This window comes from Eurypyga helias, unplaced genomic scaffold (genome assembly GCF_000690775.1).
Source record: "Eurypyga helias isolate BGI_N326 unplaced genomic scaffold, ASM69077v1 scaffold4599, whole genome shotgun sequence".
NCBI lineage: Eukaryota > Metazoa > Chordata > Aves > Eurypygiformes > Eurypygidae > Eurypyga > Eurypyga helias.
The window spans coordinates 1-13,924 of NW_010272589.1; the positions used below are offsets into that span (position 1 = coordinate 1).

The window sequence follows — 13,924 nt, forward strand, 5'->3', positions numbered from 1 at the left end:
CCCGCGCCCATCCAGCAGGTGGTGACGGGGCAGTCCGGCCTCTTCACGCAGTACAACATCCAGAAGAAGGCCATGACGGTCCGCGAGTTCCGAAGAATCGCCAACAGCGACAAGTAGGTCCACGTCTGCCTGCACATGGGCGCTCGGGAGTTCCTGTTCCCGACTTCCCCGGGGACGGGTCCTCCCCGCGGCCTGGCGCGGGTCAGAGGCGTGAGCGTGCGCCCCGATCAGATGAGGGGTGCTTGGAAAACCGGCTGCGTGCGTGGGGACCTTTGTCGCTCGTGTCGTTTGGCAAGAGCGCACATAATGCCGGCAGAACTCCTCTGTTTCTGTCCTGGGCCCCTCTCTGTTTTTCCCGACCAAGACGTATTTGCTGTGTAGAATAGTAGAGAAAGACATGTTCTTGACACGGCAATGAACGCTGAGAAAAGACCGCTTTAAAAGGAGTTTAAGCAAAACACCATTAGGAAATGGCATTGGAATTGCCAGCTGCACTCTGCCCATTAAGCTTGTTTTGTCTTGCAAGAGCAGTTTCTGTTTCTCAAATAGAATAATTTACTGAAAAATACTCTTTGATGCTATATATGTAATTGCCTGGAATATAGAGATACACACATACATGTTAACGAAGTGTTTGTGTAGCACTGAGGGGTCAAATTTACATTCTAAGAGGCCAGTATATAGTTAGCAGGAAATGGACATGAAGAGCAGATGTTTTGTATGTAAACTGAGCAGCTGCTTGTCCAGCGTACTAGCAGGTGAGTCTGGAAATGTTTGTCAACTTTCACAGTGGCAGAAAACTTTTCCTCTTTTTGAAGTTGTTCTTTGTATTATTTCTGGTTTTGACTGCATCCTTCCTTGCCAAGTAGCAACAACTAGAAAGTGAAATTGTTTTGACCCGAGAGAAGTGCACAAAGTAAAAATGAAAGTAAACCGAGAAATAGGGAAAATCATTTTCTTCCTGATCCTTTGTTCTGAAGTCTCACAGGAAGAGAGCTGTGACTGCTCTGATTGCTGTTCTGGGAGGTAGGGGTCTGGCTGATGAACATGCATTGGGTATTTTTATCGTAGCTTTCTGCTCTTTCAGTGGTGGAGAAGGTTAGTGTAGACTCATCAAGCATCAAATTGCCAAGTCTTTATTATCTTTGTTGCTTTTTCAGGTACTGCACACCCCGCTACACGGACTTCGAAGACCTTGAACGAAAATACTGGAAGAACCTTACGTTCAATGCCCCCATCTATGGTGCTGATGTTAACGGCACCCTTTATGACAAGGTAACAAAACTGGTTTGGTTTTCAAGTCACAGTTAGCCCTGTGTGTTGTATTCCATAAATACTAAAGCAGCATTTGATTCTTAACTTTCAGAAAGGGTTAATGATAGTCTGGGCTCTGAGTTCCAGCTTCTGGAGTCGGCAGGAACACAATAAAACATATGTTTATACACACTCTGCATTTAACCCAGATAGTTAAAGGAGGTTAATAGAGGTAACGTTCTAAGGAGCTCGGTTAGTGCTTCAGTGTAGTACAGTTTAGGTGAGGGAAGCAAAAACCGCTGTTGCGTAAGCGTTGCTGTTACCCTGCCTTGTCCTGAAAGGCTCTGGGGGTTGGAAGTGTTGATCAGTGAACACACGCTGCTTTGGTATCCACTGGTGCCTGGATTTTTGTGGGACAGCTCTGTAGCCATTATTGTGTTGGGGTGATAAACGTTAGAAAAGAGTATTCATTCTACGTGCCATTCTCCTAAATTAGGATGATCAACTCCTTTTTAGAAGATGTTTGGAAAGTGTTTCTGTTCAGAGGGTTCAGACATTAGCTCAAGCTCGCACTATTGTTTTCTGCTCTGTAAAGTCTGTAGCTTCATGATTATTCCTCCTTCCTCATCGTTATGTTGCCTGATTACAGAAAGGAAAAAAATAAGGTGGCTAGTAAACAATGAGTATGTAAGCTAACACCAAGCAAAACCCATGGTTTAGGTAATGTTTTGGACTAGCTTGTGGCTTGAGGGGTGCCAGTAGGTGATTTGTCCTGATGTGCTGTTTCACAAGTGAACGATAGCTCGATAGCTCTTGCACCTGTCGTCCTAGCTGTGTGGTTTTGTTCTTCGTAGCGCTTGTTTGACAGGAGGCTTGTCTTTTGCAGCACGTAGATGCGTGGAATATTGGCAGATTGAACACAATCCTGGATATTGTGGAGAATGAAAGCGGCATAACCATTGAAGGAGTGAATACTCCTTACCTCTATTTTGGCATGTGGAAAACCTCTTTTGCTTGGCATACTGAGGACATGGATCTCTACAGTATTAATTATTTGCATTTTGGAGAACCCAAGTCATGGTAAGATTTTGTAGGGAAGCTTCTGGGTGTGGAAAAGCAATAACCTAAAATGTTGGAGTCAAAGTCGTGGAGTTACGGGAGTTGACTGAAGGAATTGGCATCCCTCTGACCTTGCACTGCAGTAGTATCTGACGACAGGAACGCTAGAAACCTGTAAGGAACTGCAAAGCAGTGCCTGTCCTCAGTAGCATTTGCTTGGTTACCTCCTAGAAAGCCCCTCTGCTGTCCTGATGTAGGGTCCTTCAGAATTATAATGTAAGGTGGATGCTCTCTGCTGCAGTAGGGCCAGAACTTGGAAAACTTGCTTATGATTTCCTGAGGCTCTAAAACTGCTGTGCAGAGATAATATGTCTGTTGTCACGCAGGCACTAGGGGAACAGGCAGTTTTTAAGACTTTGAAATGTCACTGTTTAGCCTGCTTTCAGAGCTGTGACAGTGGATCTTGCTGCGTGAGCTTTCAGGATTGTTTTTAGGGGAGGCTCCTGAATTTTTCTGTAGCATGGGTTGCATTTTAAGAGTGAATCATTCCCTTCTGTTCGCAAATAAATTTCTCAAGCAACTTTGACAATTGTTTCCATGGCAGTTTTGTTGGAAACTAGTATTTTTGGCTGCCTTTTAATACAACTTTGAAGTAAAAAATAATAGCCAGCGCTATGTGACCCATGAACAACCCCATGCAGTGGCAATAGCATGGGAATGAGAAACAGAATGGTTCAGTCAAATAAACCTTTTGACCATTGCTTCTTTCACAGTTGTATGTGGAAGAAGTTAACCTTAGTCTGATGTGTTTAGGGAAGAACTCAAGAATATAGCACTCTATTCCAGAGCAAAAGCAGGCTAAGTAGTTGGTTTCTTTTACTGTAGTCAAACCAGCTAGGAGGTTTGTGGCACCCATGAAGTGTGTAGAGAGAGAGTGTCGTGCCCTTTAGGGCTACGTCAAGTTGTGCACAAGTAAGGATGTGTCTCTCTGTTTGGCTTACTCCCATGTTGGTCTGAGCAGCTGGAGATGACTCCGTTTTCCCTCTTGCTCTGTGTTCCTCATTGCACTGAGCATACTAGCGATTGCACGGCTGTGAACCAAGACAGGTCAGGCAGGGCTCTTCCCTTTCTTCTCACAGTTAATATTTTGCTGCGCAGATTTGCCAGTCACGTGCATCAGACTAGTTCCTTGACCGCTTAAGCAAAAGTCAGTGGAGATGTTCAGCTATTGGCTCTTGATTTTTCTTGAGATAGAGAGGTAAAAGTTCTCAATAAAGATTTTTAGCTTTATATCATCAAACTTTGAAAGACACAGTGTAGAGTTGGAGGATTTTTTATTTTCTTTTTAAAGTAATTCATGCCTTGATGCCTATTGAAGATTTCCAGCCAAAACTTGTCATGTCACTTGAATTTAACAGGCTTGTTCTTACGACTACAGGTACTCCATCCCTCCAGAGCATGGGAAGCGACTGGAGAGACTTGCAAAAGGTAATTGGGCAATTCACGTCCTGTCTTTAGCGGAAGGTGGGATGAACAGCTGCAAGGGGTTTCAGCTCTTCTAGAGTACAACAAGTCTGTAAAGACTTGCAAGAGCACAGGCTGGCATGGCTGAACTAATAATTTGCCTTTTAGAGTATAGACTATATGGCTTCTGAGTGTTTCTTTATAGTATACACACATGAGAAATGTCACAAATTATGCATTTGGGTCTGTCCGACCTTGAACAAGAAAATCCTTGATTATTGATTATTATAACTGGAAGGTTATAGCCAAGGGAGGATCCTTCTGTGTGCGGTCTTTCTTCTGCTCTTTCAAACTGCCATCTATTAAAGATAAATCTCCAGGAGTTGTCCTTTTTCTTCAGAAGGCAAGCGAGAGCAGTTCAGATAAGGTGGTCCATACTTGTAGGCCTAGGGAAAAATACTGTTTAGACAGTAACTTTTCCTAAAAATTACTGAAAAGTTCATGTAGTCCACAGCAGAATAGTAACACCTCTCCTTGCCTTTATTTTTAAACAGGTTTCTTTCCAGGAAGTGCCCAAAGCTGCGAAGCGTTTCTCCGTCACAAGATGACCCTCATCTCTCCGTCGATTCTGAAGAAATACGGCATCCCATTTGATAAGGTGTAGAAAAGCGATCGTGGTTCTACCAGCTCAGTCAAGATGTTCATGCAGCTCTGTGTCATCTCTGACAGCAGCCGATAGCAGATGCTTAGAGAGGAAGATAGGGACAGGGAGGGCATAAGACGCTCCTTTCCCACTGTACCTCTGGTTATGCAGCAGTTGGGCCTGAATGAGTTTGAGACAGAAAAATATGTCAGGGATTATTAAAAACAAAGGCTCTGTCTTCTGTGGGGTTGGTCTTTTTTTACTCAAAACTACACACAGCATCCTGTGTTAGATTAACCTCACTGCTTAGCTGTATATTCACTGAGGAGAGAGTGTTCTTTTTTTGTTTCAGACTTGTCCCCTGCTAATTTAGTTTGTTGTGATCTACTTCCTCACCAGAAAATATGACTCATCCCAATTAATTTTCTGTCATTACGTTAATAAGTTTATAGACACCCTTACTTTCTCAGGTGATAACCTGACACCCACCCCCACATACACACACACTGAAGATCTAGTCTTTGAGTCCTTACCCAGAGATGCTGTCACATCTGTGTGGGCAGCTGAAGGGTTTTGTTGTTGTGAACCTTTGTTAGACCGTGGGGAAATGTTGACAAACAGCGGTGGAAAGCTGACTGAGGGTTGTACTTGAACCTGAACAGCAAAAGAAAACTAGCCAATTTCCAGGTTCTGTGTGGGTAGAAATTTGACTTGGCCTTAGATACTGTACAGCCAAGCCTGTAGCTGATAGAGATAAGTACCTTTATGACCTTTGGATAGCTTGTCACAGAGCATTTCATGTGTGTGTTTCTGTGCTATTTTGACCAGTTCTGTTTTAGTAAAAAAAAACTGTTGAGGGTTGCTTTCCAGTAAACAGATACTAAAGTAGGAGAACGGTGAAGATAAGTGTTGTCTGTCCATTGAAGCAAGTAACTGCAACCACCATCTGCGGGCGAGGGTTTCGGACACACTGCATGAGGGATACGGGAGCTCCTTTTATTCAGAGCCACCAACTAGACTCTTAAGTTGTGAATAACATTGCGATGTCTCATTTGTCTTTTAGGTGACACAGGAGGCTGGAGAGTTTATGATAACCTTTCCTTATAGCTATCATGCTGGCTTTAATCATGGCTTCAACTGTGCTGAATCTACCAACTTTGCTACTCTTCGGTGGATCGAGTACGGGAAGCAGTCTGTACTGGTAAGTGGTCTGTTGCCATCCTATTGCGTACAGGTAAAGGTAAGCTCATGCTCTGCTGCTCGTGAAGCCCCCAGGGTTTGTTCTAAGGCAGTGAATTCAGTGCTGTGTCCATTTAAGATGTGATATTTGTTTTCTGATACGGTAACAATGTCCAGTCAGCCTCCTGTTTCATGTCCGTGTTTCAGCTGTGGGTAGCATACAACATGGTTTTTAGCTTTCTGTAGACCCAGTGAGGCTTCAGAGACAAGGTTGCCTTTCCAAAGATGAAGAGGTGTGCTTGATGGCCAGGGCTCGTCAGTATTTTCTCTGATAATTTAACCGTTCTTTATTGGCCGTTTATCCTGGAGGTATGACTTTGGTAACTTAAGTCGCTTACCAAAGTATCTTGGCCAAACCTTTAGACTGGATAGTGTTACATCCCTGTAGAGATGCCTTACAAACAGGGAATATGTTTTCTATCGTTACGCTGACGTGAATGCTTTGAAGCACTAGTTGTAACTGTGCCCTGACGGGGGGGAACTCAGCTGCTCTGGCTAGGCCTAGAGTTTGTACAGCTCAGACTTCTTATAGTCTCTGCTTTTGGATGAGCTCACTTTAAAACCAGCTCACCTTCTACCAGCAACTCTGTAAAAGGCTAGTGAGCTTGCTTTCTTAGTTATTGTGGTAATGGGTGATTTTCTCTTTCATCATTTTTGGTGGCTTTTCTCCCCAGTTTTCAGTAGCTTATGTATGTCCTTTTGACTCCCTCGGAAAGCCTTGAGAGTTCTGAGGTTCAATTATGTGTAACTGTGGGATTTTTTTTTTTTTTTTTAAAAGCTCCTTAAAGCAAAGTGATACAGGAATGCAGCGTAGAATTGTTGAACATGTGGCCTTACCTGAATATTTCTTGTGTCTTCAGTGCTCGTGTCGGAAGGACATGGTGAAGATCTCCATGGATGTGTTTGTGAGGAAGTACCAGCCAGACCGTTACAAGCTGTGGAAAGCTGGGAAGGACGTGACCGTCATTGACCATGCTCTTCCAACCCCAGAGGCAGCAGAGTTCCTTAAAGGGGATCTCATGCAAAAAGTCAAGAATGGGAAACAGTGTGCTGAGGAAATGGAAACAGGAGAGACGTGTAAAGAGGAGGTGGATGGGGATGAGATGAAAAGGTAGTGCTTTATATAGTCCTCTGCTTTTCTATTGGGTTATTAGAAATTGGACCCAGCTGCAGTGGAATGCTTGCCATTCCGGTAGAATAGCAGCGGAGTTGGCTGGCTGTTGCCTTGGGAAGAGTGTTTACTCTTAATTGGTTTTACTGTTTGAGTCTACTTTGATGGCTTGTGGTAGACAAGAAATGCACCAGCTTGAGAGGTAGTTCTTCAACTTTGGGCAGACATTCAAAGCCTGGCTCGGACATGTGCATCATGCACTGGGAGGCTGGAAGAGAAAGGGGGTGTGTTGGGATCCTGGGACGGTACCTGCTAGCAGATCCCTAGACATCAGCAAGTGGTTCTTGCTTGCTGAAGGCAATACACTTTGCAGTTAACTCTTTTTCAGCCAGTGTCAGCTGCTGTTCCTAAAGCTGTCTTTGGTCGTAGAGGTTGTTGTTGTTGCTTAGGTTTGCTTTGGGCTTTGTTTGGGTGCTTTTTGGGGTTGTTTTTTCAAGGTAAAGAATGCCTGGCTAGAGCATCGCTGCCTAATACATGATTAATAGATGCTGAGGAGTCATCCCTACGATTTACTGACTCTGCTTCTGTAAAGGCAAAGAAAACACTTCAGAATAATTTGGAAACTATTTGGCTTGCCAGATGTTGTCTCAGAAAACACTGACCCAAACCAGGCTGTGTTTTGCGCATCCAGGCACAAATTCAACCAGCTCACGTGTTGTATGGATTTGTCTTCTGCAGCGTTCCCAAACATCGCATAGGAACAAAAAGACACAGGGTCTGCCTGGAAGTGCCTCAGGAGGTTAGTGAGAGCGAGGCCTTCCCCAAGGAGGAGCTGAGCTCCACGCAGTATGAAGCAGACATGACAGAGCCTCGTGAGAGACCTGCGAGTGAAGCTGCGCAGCGAGGTGAACAAGGGCTCAAGCTTCCAGGTAACTGTGTGTCCAGCTTTATCCTGGCCTGGAGGGCCAGGGTATTATCCTTCAGGGAGAGGAGCTGTTTGAGCTGAATCTGGGACACTCTCTCATACGATGCTACTCTGTAGGATGTTGTCATGTCCAAAAAAAGCAGACACGAGTTTGTCAGAGCCGTAACAAGCACCTGAGAAATGTACTGTCATGAGACTTGAGATACTACTATTTGATTTTTTTCAAGACCAGAGAGTGCATGTAGAACAATTCTAGGTTGTGCCCTTTAGTTAAATTTGTCTGATACTTCTGCCACTGGTCTGAGTAAATGAAATAACCACAGCTTGAATTGTTGGCTTTTGGCCTATCTGTGGATAACTCCCCACTGAGAATTATGTCAAAACATGTTGGGAGAGAGCAAAGGTGTAGACAGCCATCCTCTAGCTGCTTCAGTGACTGACCAGGTAGGTCATGAGGATGTTGCCTTTCAGCTGAATTGAAAAGGAGAGACTTGCACAAGACTTGCTTAAGAAATAGGTGTTTCTCGCTTTTGATTTTTTGCTCTCCTTATTTTGTCTGCCTGCACACAGAAATGTATTGGATGCCTCAGTAGTCTGAGGTCCTCTCTATCCCTGTTGCGCAATGTAACCTGTTTGTAGAACTTGCTGAGTGAAACACAGGCACGCTTCCTGGTAGTGTGGGTCTGGTATGCTGTATGGATGTTTTATGTGTAATTTTGTAATCAGTAGGTTGGAGGAAAATTAATGTGGCCTGTAATGGGTCAGTTATTCTTGCTCTCAAGGGAGGAGTAAGGGGCCTATGGAACAATATAAGAGCAGGGCAAATGTATGTAATGCCTCCCTCTAGTATTCTGGTTTCCAGCCCTTTGAAGCTTGTATTTAGTAATTTTGTATTGGTTTGTGGGGTTTTATTTTTCTTCAATTACATCTCCCATGAACGCTTGTAACCTCTTACCCACAGCATCATGTGGCCAAGAGTTGGGCTGTTTAGCTATGCTGTGTAGAGGATCATCTCCATTTCTTTTAACTCACTCTCTTCTGGTTGTGTTTGATACGCCCTGGTTCTTGTGCTGGAAGAGGCAATGAGCAGATGCTTTTATTCTCTCTCTCTCTCTAGGCCAGCCATGATTTTATACGTGTTTGAATTAATGATCTACTCTTTACATGATTTAACGTCATTTTTTGTGTGTGTGTAGTTGCTTTCCAGTTTGGCTTTGTGCAAGTGATTACACACATGTTCGCTCTGCTGCCCAGACTTCAGAAGTCAGTGTGTCTTTTCTTCTAGATCGTATGGACTCTGCTAAATCTGAACAACTGAAAACAGTGAAGCTTGAGGAGGAAGAGGAAGATCAACAAGCAGCTGCATTGGATCTCTCCATTTCACATGCTTCAAACTCCACTTCAGTTCTGATGACTTCGAAGCAGAGCGCAACTTCCAGCGCTCAGCCCAGCTCACCGGCACATTCTGGTTCTTCTGACTCTGAATCGACTGATCTGCTGGCAAAACGAACTCTTCCTGGGCCGGCTGGGGTGCTTACAGTGCACAGCTACGCTAGAGGGGATGCCAGCGGATCTGACAACGAGCAGACTTCAGGAAAGAAAGCCAGCGCCACCGCCAGTGTGAATGAGCAGGATCTGGCAGAGGTATGAGTGGCAGGAGTACTGAAAGCCGAAGGGCTGTGTTCTGTGCTCGGAGATCTGCTGTGACAAAGCTTCGTGTCTGTGCAGGTTACGTTCTCACTCTGCTGGTGTTTGCCTAGCAGGTTGCTCAGTTATTAGTGTGGTTTTTAATAGCGATGGGTTTTGCTAAACAAGCAAGAATTAAGATGAAAGTCTTTTACCTCTTCTAGAAAACAAGGAGATCCCTTGTTTTGAGTACTTCTCTAAATTATGTAAGTGCTTTAAGGGAAAGGGTAGCTTGGTGGTTTTGACGTGGTAGCGTTACAGGCTGATTCACATCCTTTTACAGCAATAGACACCTATTTATACCTGAAATGGAGTTCAATCCAGCCTTTATGACAAGCACATGAATATCCTTGGGTTGTTTTTTTTTTTTTTAATATAAAATCGCATACGTGTGAACATCTGAGTGTCCCTTCTTAAAAAAGAAATGATGGAACAAAAATTACTGGTTGGGACAATGTAAATCTGAGGGTTTAAGAACTGCCAGTGAATGTTTCCTTAGGCAACCCGGGAGAAGGTTGTAATAGTTTAAATCTTACTTGGTTGTGTCTTTTCAAATTATTTTGTTTCCCTCTTTAAATCTGTGTTTAGAGTGGGAAGCGGATAACGGTTATGTCTTCAAAATTCAGAAGTTGCAGAAGTGGAACAGGAAATGGGCAAATCTGTTAATAATTAAGCTGAAACTAAGAAAGAGTTCTCATGGATACTTAAACTACAGAAATTGTGTTGCTGATATCAGTGTCTCCATTGCATACTCCATACAGGGAAAAGGTGAAATGTTGAAGTGATGTGGATCTTTTTCCCCAGTGTGGTGTATTTTGAAGCAAATTTTCCATCAGGTGGTAACGGGGAATGCTAATTTCCATTTGAATAAAAGGATTTCTCTTTCTTCGAAGTCTTGTATACGAGATCAGACATGGTTGTGCTCTCTTCTGGATTATTTATGAAAAGAAGAGATTTGAAAATATGTAAGGTGCATTTAATCTAAGATTTGCTTCTGCTCTTAGAGGAATAACAGATTCCAAAAAAAAAAAATGTTTCTTTTCTACTGAGGGACTTCCTGTGCTGTTACAGTCATTGCCTTTATTGCCTTGCTTGGCAGGTTAGTAGTAATTTTGTCAGTGTGTCACTTGTTTTTACATAAGGCAAAGGGAGGAAGAAATAACTCTTGTTGCAGTCTCCTGCTTCCAGTCTGTCTGGAAAGACATCATTGCAAGTAATAAGCAGAGCGAGTAAAAGTTCCCTTCTTTCAAAGTGAGCCTGTTAGTTTGAGATGCCAAAGAACTGTAATTTTTTTAAACATTTTTTCTTTTATTTTTAATTTTGGATTTTTTAAGTTGACGTACAAACAGGATTCCTCCAGAACGCACGAGACTCCTTACCATAGCTCTTCTAAGTTGAACCATTCAACTTGTCTGTCTTTGTTTCTGTCTTTTACACAATTCTTATATAAAAAGACTTGTGTGAAAAGCTGCACTGGGACCCGTGAGAAGTCTCTCTTCCATGGCTCAATGGAGCTAGCACAGCTCTATCTGGTTTTCCCTAGCAAAAGTGCTGCAAGCAGTTCTTTCAAAACCTTACCTAGTTCAGGGCTGAAGTGAGTATGTTAGAAATAAAATCATGGAAGCCTGTGTGCATCTTGTGGAGGTTTCTTTAAGCTCAGAATAAACGCTTTCAAAAGTACTGTCAAAGGGACTTGCACTAACTGACTGCTGAATGGCTTCTCCTTGTGCAGGCAGCAAAGGAGTACCTAAGGTCGATGAAGGAGAGTAAGAAGTCCAAGGGTCGTCGCCAGCCGTTGAGCAAGCTCCCGCGCCATCACCCGCTCCTGGTGAAGGACTGCATTAGTGATGACGGTAAGTGAGCCTTGTGCACTTCAGGGAACTGTAGGGAGCGTCCCGGCTTCTGCGGACAGCGTGGGGTGTTCCGTTAAGTAACTGGTGGTAAACCGGAGTCAGCAAGTGACACCCCTGCGTCCTCGACAAGGTGCTTGTCTTTTTGGTGTGTGTGTGTTTGCATCATTAAGCTTTTCTCTCGAATGGCGGCTTCTTTCTTTCCTATTCCAGTCTCTGCGAAGTCACAACTCTGAAAGGAGTATTAAACCAGTACCAGAGACTGTTGCATAATAGTCTGCCTTAGTGCATTCCAGTAATTCATGTAAATATTCATCATTTAAAAAAAAAAAAACCCACCAACACCAGATTCTTTGGCTGACAATCTTGACATAATTTGGAGCTGGTTCTGTTCTCGCCCATATAAGTCTGTCGTGCCTGCATGGTTGCTTGATGAGTGGAAGCCTCTAAAAAGGAGACTGAGTTACTGGCTCTTCTGTAAATTTGATTTCTGGTAGTCTTCCTGTCATCTCCATTCATAACTACTTGCCTTATTTAGTTTCATTTGCAAGAAGGTTGTCTAAAAGGACACATTATCACTGTGTTGATGTTCTCTTATTGCAGAGGCATCAGAGCAACTAACACCTGAGGAAGAAGCTGAGGAGACAGAAGCGTGGGCCAAGCCACTCAGCCAGCTGTGGCAGAATCGACCACCAAATTTTGAGGCCGAAAAAGAATACAATCGGACCATGGCTCAGCAGTCTCCCTACTGTGCTGTGTGTATGCTCTTCCAGACGTATCAGGTATGTAGACCAAGTCAGCTAATGTTATCAGAGAGGTAACCAGAGAGTTACTGTTGTGATGCATAGTTCTAAAAACGTTGTTGTGCATGTGGCCAGTCAGCAGCAGCCGTATCGGTCTTGACACTTCCCAAGGACTTGTTCCAGGAGAGCGCAGTTGGATGAACTTCGTGCCTGCGATGGAGCACTCCTGGGTTCCCAGAGCCTCGCACAGCAGTTCAGCAGAAGCTTTTGTGTTCTGTGACTTCTGTTCAATCTGCAGAATAGAGCTTGGGTGTTGCGGGAGCTGACTGTAACCCCCCATTTCTCTTTTCCAAACTGACACCTTCCCTTCTACACTTCTTGAAAAAAACACTTCAAGTCGACTCACAGCACACGGTCTTTGGGGAGCTGGCAGGGAAGAAAACCTTTTACTTAAAAGGAGTTAGGGTTGTGTTTGTGGCTGGCATAGGTAGAAAGTTGTCTTTTCTTGGAGTGCATCCATATTGACAATAACCATAACATGTGAAAATGAGCTTTACCCATTGCTACAGCTGCAGTTGGTTAGCTCGGGATGGGTTGCAGAACCCCTTTGTCATGTTGACTGAATGCTTGGGCAGGCTTCCTACACTGAATTTTTGCTGTGTCTAAGCTAAGTAATTTTAAGGCAGCTTGAAGAGTTGTCTGAATCCATGTTCCACCTGCAGCTTAGAGATAGTTTTGTCCTTTCCCATGCACTAAGTGTGTTGGATTCATTTGAGATCACTGTATGATTATGGTGGCACTAAAATGTTCACCACAGTTTTGGAAATACAGACCTCAAATTTTTGTTGAGGGTTTATAATGTATATGGTTCCTAATTTCCATGAAAAACACAGGCTGTAGTTTCTGTTTGATCTTGCTATTTCTGTGTGAGAGCAAGTTCTTGTTAAGGACTGGAAATTGTACATAGAAGCTGCATAGCACATGGATTTCACTGGTGCTGGCAGTGTATAAAGTTGAGAACAGCTTAAGTTCTGTCAGCTTCTCTTTTGAGTTCTAAATGCTATTAAGCAGAAAATTCTTAGCTGCAGGTTTTCAAATGTCTATCTGACCAGGCAGTGAAGCAGAAACTCTTCCAAGATTTGAGCTGTGGTTAGGGTCTTTGTTCTGACTTAAAGTCTATAGCAAGCCTGGGAACTCACTTCAGTTACTCATTCAAATAAAAAATTGGCACAAAATACCAGACAAATACTCACTTTTCCTCTGTAAAGAAGAAAAGTATCTAGCTGCTTGGAAAAAAAAAAAAGTTGCACTTTCTTCAACTTTGTTGCAGATTTCCCTTAGTCATTTAGTCTTTTGCTTGATGTGTAATGTTCAGTGTAAATCGGTAAGATCTACAGAATCTGAAGAAACAAGACTTGTTGAAAACATGTCGGTTCCCTCCCAACTGTGATCCTTACCTGGACTTCCCCCCCCACACACACACCTTTTGATGCGCTTAGGGGGGACTGTAGCTCCATTCTGCTACTGCAGTTTCTGCTAGTAATCTTTTTAAAAGATCAGGCAAGCTACTTTTGTGGTGGCCTATAAGGTACAAAAGATGGTTTGAAGCATTTCTTCAAAGCAAAAGATTCATTTGTCTTTAGCAGCTAAGAAGGGTAATTTGAGTGGGAGCACATCTCTGTAAACTTTACATGTAACTGCTCTTTGGTTTGATGTTGGTTGATGTGCTGGGTTGGCCCTGGCTGGAGGGCAGGTGCCCATCACGCTCCCCTCCTCAGCTGGGCAGGGCAGGGAATACAATGAAAGGCTAATGGCTCGAGATAAGGGCAGGGATCCTGCAGCAGTTACTGTCACAGGCAAAACAGACAGCTTTGGAAATAAAATTAATTTATCATCAATCAAAGTCAGAGCAAAAAGAGAACTAAAACCAAATCTTAGAACACCTCTCCC

The 13,924-nt window shown here is 43.5% G+C and overlaps 1 protein-coding gene across 1 annotated transcript in view; it reads left to right on the forward strand.

Annotated features, from left to right (window-relative positions):
* Nucleotides 1-6: 6 nt before the first annotated feature.
* Nucleotides 7-13,924, forward strand: part of KDM4A (lysine (K)-specific demethylase 4A) — a 23,802-nt gene continuing 9,884 nt past the window's right edge. The window contains exons 1-11 of the mRNA XM_010159163.1: nucleotides 7-113; nucleotides 1,161-1,275; nucleotides 2,141-2,334; nucleotides 3,752-3,801; nucleotides 4,332-4,435; nucleotides 5,484-5,621; nucleotides 6,520-6,770; nucleotides 7,509-7,699; nucleotides 8,981-9,339; nucleotides 11,114-11,234; nucleotides 11,835-12,013. Coding sequence (XP_010157465.1) covers nucleotides 73-113; nucleotides 1,161-1,275; nucleotides 2,141-2,334; nucleotides 3,752-3,801; nucleotides 4,332-4,435; nucleotides 5,484-5,621; nucleotides 6,520-6,770; nucleotides 7,509-7,699; nucleotides 8,981-9,339; nucleotides 11,114-11,234; nucleotides 11,835-12,013 — 1,743 coding nt within the window. The 5' untranslated portion in view covers nucleotides 7-72. The remainder of the gene's footprint in view (nucleotides 114-1,160; nucleotides 1,276-2,140; nucleotides 2,335-3,751; nucleotides 3,802-4,331; nucleotides 4,436-5,483; nucleotides 5,622-6,519; nucleotides 6,771-7,508; nucleotides 7,700-8,980; nucleotides 9,340-11,113; nucleotides 11,235-11,834; nucleotides 12,014-13,924) is intronic.